The following is a 7,078-nucleotide window of genomic DNA, read 5'->3' as shown; positions in this document are numbered from 1 at the left end:
TAGCTCAAATAACGTCTTAAATTTTGAATTTTCTACTCGTTCATCAAAAGCCTAACACAGAGTCCTAAAGTATGCTGGACAGGATTGCTTCCATCTTTACAATTAAACTAAAAACACAAATGCTGGAACCTTAGCATAACTTTAAATTATATATATCATTTATTGAAATATAAAGATCTTCATTTGCACGTTTTAAAACAAAAACATGAACAGGGGCATCGGTAACACATCTTGGACCGGCAGACCCTCCCTATCGAGTTAGTTCTCACACATTCACCACACCGTTGTTTTGGGAACATGTTAAGTATTTTTCTCTTTATTATTTCTAAAATATAAATTTTGGACATTCAAAAGTGCAACAGTTAATGTGCCAGTGGGGAATATCACAGTTAAAAAAATATAAACAAAGGCAGTGATACAGCTTGTCATAAATGTTTTGGCAGTATTCTCCAAGTCTATATAGAAATACATATATACATATTGATGTATAACATCATTTAATCTCACGTCCCTCTTCACAAAAATAGGACCATTTTGTACAGATTGGCAGACCACATTTTAAGGACATCATTGATGGTTTAAAAAGTCACAAATTGTGTTTCTCAGGCCAGCTCTGATTGTCATCATAAAAATGGAGAGCAGGAAGGGTTGGCAAATTGTCTTCTGGGGACTTTGCAGAAAGCCAAAAAGGAAAACAAATCTGGGATATGCTGAAAACACCTTTTTAAAAAAAATGTAGTCGTGTACAAATTCAGGTGGGAGCATTTGTTAGGACTGGAAACTGGTGGTCTGAGAGGTTTCCTCCAGCCTCGTGATGTCACGCAAGGCTCAAAGTAACGTCAAAATGCAAAGCACCGACAAAATAAGGCTGTACGAGGGACAGTGAGTGCAGACAATGCTTCAGCGGTGATTCGAGAAATACAAATGTATTTCAAGTCTAATTGGCTCTACAAAACCTAGTTAGGTTTTCGTTCTGAATTGGCCAATCCGGCTCAGTCTTCACACTCCCCATGAAACAGGTGAGTAAGAAAGTTGGGGCTTGCATTTGCGATTACACCAGCGGGTAGTCAAGCATTTTGTTATTGCTTCCACCTCTTCCAAAGCATCACCTGCCGGTAGCACGTACGGTGATTGCAGTAATCACAGCCCATGTTTCTTTCATACGGTGTCAGCGATTAAGCAGTATTGCAAAGAATGCCAGTGAACCCACGCCACCCAGCTTGACAGTCTGGATAGAGGTGACAATTCATCCTCCCATGGGATCCCAAAGTATCAGTACAACTTTTTAATTTTCTTCACCAAAATATTGACCTGGTTATACAGAGACCTGGCACACTGAATTGCATCATTTTTGTAGACGCCTTTCCTTGGCAGGGATGGGGGTGGGGGTGTCGGGTTCAGCCCCCGCCCCAGGCAGCGGGAAGCAGCGTCTTCACATTTGGAAGACCTGCCAAAACCAAGCTTTAGCTTTCTCAGCCTCAGCTAAGACTGGAAAGTTAAATTAATGGGTGGCAATTGCTAGCTCTATGGCATTAAATGTCACTGACCTGAAGCCAAGGATTTAAATAGTAGGCTTCCTACGTGGTTGACTTCTAGCCCAGTTCCAAATTCCAAATTATTTGTTTCCCATGGCAACTTCCTGTAACCTGAGACAGTGTTTCTGAAAACGGGCTGATCTGAACGGCCAAGGAATTTATAAAAATACAGGTTCCTGCTTCCCCAAGACTTAATACTTCAGAATCTCAGGGACAGGGACCCAGAATCTGACACCAGTTACATTTGAGAATGAAGGATGCAGGCTAAGGATGTTTACAGCCTCCGCTAAACAATGCCTGAATAGTCTCAGGGTTTCAAACCTGTTCTCTTTGGGGTAAGAGATAAAAGAAGGAGGCTCATGTCCAGGCATCCTTATGACCCTTTTAAGGGTCACAGATTTAAAATATATATGTTTATTTGTATATGTTGGCATCCACCAAAGTTATCGCCAGGCATGCAACAAACCTCTGCAAATCCAGTCTTTCTGCTGACAATGATATTTTCCACTGGGTAAGAACAGAAGTCATGTTCAGCATAGGTTTGTGTATTTATATTGAGAACATTTAGGACTTGGGGGTTTTGTTTGTTGTTTCTAATCACCTTATTTCAGAGGGCAGTCAATTGTTTTTAATACAATGAGTTGGGGAACCTATTCGGTACACAGTTAAACATTCTGACTTCCTAGACAACACTACTTTTACTTTGTTCTCTATGTTCAACTAAATTAAATCTACTAAAGCTACTACCATATTTTATAGAGAAACATGTTATTTAATATAAATGTCAAACTTGTCACCTACTTAGTAAGGGTTTTTTTTTTTTTTAATTGTGCTTTCTCTGTAGGGAAATCATGTTACATATTATACATTTAGCATAACTGATAACAGTAGTAGTATTATAAACGTAGATTACAATATGAAAATGAGTTCTTGGGCTTCTAAAGGACCCAAATCTATTAAACAGGTTGGTTAATTATTATCCTTTATCTCTTTAACACTAAAAAAAAAAGGAAAATGCTATAGTACCAGTACCTTTTAAGGTTCAAAGTGGTTTTTCATGCACTTCGTAAGAAAGTTCAACAGCAGCTGACACCAGGTTTCGGGAGGAAAGTACACGGATGGCATGAGTGGTCTCCTCAGACGTCCAGAGAAAATACGAATCTAAGCACATCCTCGGTTAGAGTTATTTACATAATTACAATGCTGGAGTTTTGTCGCGGTACAAATTGTGCACATCGGGATTTCACCAATGCCCTTGAAACACAAAGTTCGTCTTTCGTGGCCTATTATTCCCTTGTCCGCCGACCTCCAAACTTCACACACCGCTGAGATGCTACTGAAGCACTGCAAGAAGCAACGCCGAGAAGGTTCCATCTGAACAATGGCCCATTCATTCGTACTTAGATGGCGCCCTGAGGCCCTTGGCTGGGACCTTCTCTTTACACATCGTCCAAGTCCTCCCCCCAACCTCTGCATTGCAATAAAGTGGTTTTCTGAAAGGGGTCCAGAGGTGGCCCCAGGAGTGGAAGGCACCCCGAATCCACCAGTCACAGGAAGCTGTCCTCCACCAGGTCCGAGGAGTCGATGCCGATGTCGTCCATCATGTCAATGTCCTCGATGGTCTCGTCCTCTCTCTTGATGAAGGTGGAACTGCTGGAACCTGTCTCAATGGCACTCTCTTCGGAGGTCTGCGAGCTGGAGGAGGGAGAAAAGCGAACAGGTTAGGCCCACACGCAGGGCAACAAGACTGGCTGCGTTTCGAGGGTGCCCCGCCACCCCCAGGCAAAGGAGCTGTTCCTGCAAGAGCCTTCGACGTTCAAACTCGGGCCGCCCGGGGTGGCCAGATTCTGCCGCCCAGCCCGACACACCGTGCTGGGCCACGTGGAAAACCCAGGTCCACAGGTCATCTCTACGCTGCAGATTTCCTTCTTTTCTGCCAGGTTTTTCATCAACGTTGGTGACAAACAATTTCTGCTTTCCCTACTCAATCCCAGTGGAAGAGAAAATAAGCAATGCCTGATCAAAAGGCCTGGGTGGGGCAGAGCAGAGGGAGGAAGTCAGCTGCGAGCTGCAGCCAGGCCTGTCCCTTGCTCTCCCCGAAGCCTCACGGGTGTCTAAACTGTGTCCTCGGGACTTCCTCCCACTCCCCTGGAATCCCACCTCCCCTTCTCTTTACATCCAAAGCCCCCTGGTCTTGAAGGCCCAGGTGAAGGCAAGTTAGGTACCAGAGTAGAGGCTGAATGGGGGAGTTCTAGAGTCGGAAAGCCTTAGGTCTGGAGCGGCCCCACCGCATACAAGGGCTGTCTAGCCATGTAACCACTATCATTATAGTCACAATGGATGGATACTTTCCGGACAGCTCTCCGACTAGCTGTGTGGCTTCAGAGTAAGTCACTTCGCCTCTTGAACTTGAAATTGTTTCCTTGCCTCTATAATGGTAGGGCAATAATGCCTAATGACCTACCTGTTAGGGCGATCAAATAAGGTAATAACCATAAAGCACTGAACACACTGCCAATTAATTGTTAGCTGTTCTTCTCCCCCAGTAAATGCTAGCTATCGTTGTTATGCAAACTCTTACTTGAATTTGAATAGAGCCTGAACATTAGATGATACCAGGGAATAGTTGTTAATTTTCTTACACGTGCTTGGGCGATTACGGTTATGTAGGAGAGTATCCTTACTCTTAGGAACCGTGTGCTGGAGCATTGGGGATGAAGTATCTTGGCGTTTCCTACTTAGTTTCAAATGACTGAGCAGAAATAAACAAACAAACACATACATAAAGGAGTGTGTGTGTGTGTGTGTGTGTGATACACACAACTCCCGTTACACACATATAGCTCGATAAAGCAACTATGACAAAATGTGAACTAAGTGGTAGACTTATTTTAGCAATATTTCTGTGCATTTGAAATTTTTCACTAAAGGTTTTAGAAAAATACCCTTCCCTAAAGTCTCCACCCTGTCATGATTCTTTGTCAGAACTCCTGTGAACACGCTGTCTTACCACTACCCTGCCTTGTTCTGCTATCTCCGTTTTTACGTGTATCTTTTTGCTCCAACTGCTGATGGATAGAGCAGTTTATTCTCCCTATTGCAAGGCTGCTGCGCCGGGCTGTGCTCATAGCATTAAGCCATAAATAGAGGCTGGCTGGCCAGGGGAAGGAAGCAGACAGATAGACAGACAGACACCACCACTGCCCCTAAACAGGGGCTCCCGACCTCCCTGCCTATCTTGCCCACTGTGACTTCTCAGCCTCTGTCCCCTCCCCTCTGTATCAGCTCCAAGCAGAGAGCTGAGCCTGGCCAATTAGAAGTCTGCCTGAAACAGTCCGTCCCCATGTCCCCCCACCAAGGCTCCTATGACCCCGAGAGCTCCTAGAACCTACGGGGCTACTGAGCTGCAGTTTCCCCTCATAACCCCACAGACTGGAGGGGCTATGGCGGAGCTTTTGCCTCAGTTCCTAGTTTTCACACCCCACCCCGGCGTTGCAGCCTGGTCCTGCCACCTCAGTTTGAACCCCAGGCCACTCAGCTGGTCTTGGTATCTAGTCCTGACAGCCCCTCTTCCTGGGAGCTAGACCCCTGCTCTGGGTGCTGGCCATGGCTGGAGGCCTGTGTTAACACTTGGACATTGATCTCAGCCCAGCGAGGGCCTGTGTTTTTGACACTACCATGGATGGTAAGATTTGGACTGCTGGTCCCTCCTTGGGGGCAAGTTCTACTACAGCTCAGTCAGGCCCCTGGCACTGGCCCTCCCAGGCCTGGCAAACTCCTCCCTCTGTGGTTTATCTCACAGGCAGGGGTGTGGGTACACGGGACACCAACTGCCACCGAGACTCAGCACCAGATCATCCTTGCTGCTTGTCAGGAGTCATGGTGGCTCCTAGAGCTGATGACTGGGCTTATTCCTGGTCACCATGCTGAAGGCCCACCTTGTAGCCAGTGCGTGGCTCCTGAGGATACTGCCCTAGTACCCCCAGCCCTCTGCAGCAACGCCCTTTCTCGTGCTCTATACCTTCTACCTAAACTGGTTAAGACAGACCACGATTGTCAGCCTCCAAAATAATGCTATGTGCTTCCGTCTAAATAATTGCATGTAGTTAACCGAATGACTGGGAAGAAGGGAGAACCATGTCCTGAACAAAGAGGAGGAAACAGAGACTCATAAGCAACTTCAACCTTGAACCAGGGGCCACAACCGTCACCTGCTGCTGCCTCTGTCCAAGGGCCATTCAAGGAGTAAGGGGACCATGTGAACCCGTCGTGCTAAGTCCTGCCTAGCATTAGCACCACCTGCGTACTGCGCTCAGCATCTAGATAGTGACCACCAGCAGCTGCTACTGTCACAGAAGACAGAACGACTGGAGACGATGCACATCCCAATGGAAGCGCACAGGGCCGCCTCTGCAGCACTGACTACCAGGTTACAGCAAATGTAGGAGACAGAAGCGCGAGATAAGGACACTCTGGACCTAACCAGCAAAATTCTGATTGTGGGAACTCTGCCGCCAAACGCTCTGGTTTCCTCACAAATAATATGCAAGGAGCAAAGAAGAGGCAGGGTGAACTCACGAACCCACAGCAACCAAATGCGACGTGTGACTCTTATCTGCATCTCGAACAGAACAAACCCAACGTACGATATTTGTGAGACAGTCTGAGCTCTGCATATCTGATGCACTTAATTTACTGGCCCTTTTTTGGGGGAAATAATGGTATAGCAGCTATTTTTAATAACTTTTGCAGTGACTGTTGTTATTCTTTAAAAGAGAGCCCATATCTGTTAGAGATACATACTGCAATATTATTATTTATAGATGAAATGATAGGATGTCTAAGATTTGCTTCACAATAATCCAGAGGGGGCTGAGGAGGAGATCTGGGTACACATGCAGCCAGACTGGCCGAGTTCACAAACACTGAAGTGGGGTGAATACAAAATTTAAAAGAAAGAAAGAACACAGCAGCCAGGGGGCACTTGGTCCCCACCCCCGGAGATGCTAATGTGTTGGTTTAGGGTGAGGCTTGTAAATCAGTAGTTTTAAAATCTCCCCAGGTGATTCCAACTTGCAGCTAGAGTTAAGAACCACTGCTGTACCATCCAAAATAACTCAGTCCAAATTCTCCCTCAATTTTTTCCTTAGTTCAATGAACCAGGGGCCACCAAGACAATGGCGGGAGAGGCTTATATTATCTCAATAATCACAGTGGCCATGTTGGTTTGATCAACTTACCTGAGGACTTAGGTCAAAGATTCTCCATCAGGGAAGTGTGTCCCCTTCCCACCATACATTCTTCTCCCCCAGCCCCAGGGAGGACATATTAGAATCCTCTGGAAAGCTGTTTCAAAACCACACCGACCCCCTGGCCATGGCGACTGGGAAGGCCGAGGCTGGAGGATTGCTCAAGCCCAGGAGTTCGAGGCTGCAGTGAGCTATGATTGATTGCTTCACTGCACGCCAGCCTGGGCAACAGAGCAAGACCCCATCTCAAAAAAATTTTTTTAATTTTTAAAAACCCTACATAGACCCCTGGGG

The 7,078-nt window shown here is 46.0% G+C and overlaps 1 protein-coding gene across 1 annotated transcript in view; it reads right to left on the bottom strand.

Annotated features, from left to right (window-relative positions):
• Positions 1-287: 287 nt before the first annotated feature.
• PDGFRA (platelet-derived growth factor receptor, alpha polypeptide) overlaps positions 288-7,078 on the bottom strand; it is a 42,111-nt gene continuing 35,320 nt past the window's right edge. The window contains exon 23 of the mRNA XM_012641090.1: positions 288-3,230. Within this exon, the coding sequence (XP_012496544.1) occupies positions 3,083-3,230 (148 nt within the window). The 3' untranslated portion in view covers positions 288-3,082. The remainder of the gene's footprint in view (positions 3,231-7,078) is intronic.

The sequence above is a fragment of the Propithecus coquereli genome, unplaced genomic scaffold (genome assembly GCF_000956105.1).
Source record: "Propithecus coquereli isolate 6110/MARCELLA unplaced genomic scaffold, Pcoq_1.0 Scaffold162, whole genome shotgun sequence".
Classification (NCBI taxonomy): Eukaryota; Metazoa; Chordata; class Mammalia; order Primates; family Indriidae; genus Propithecus; species Propithecus coquereli.
Note: the sequence above shows the minus strand (reverse complement) of the source record. Positions and strands in the feature narration are given on the sequence as shown.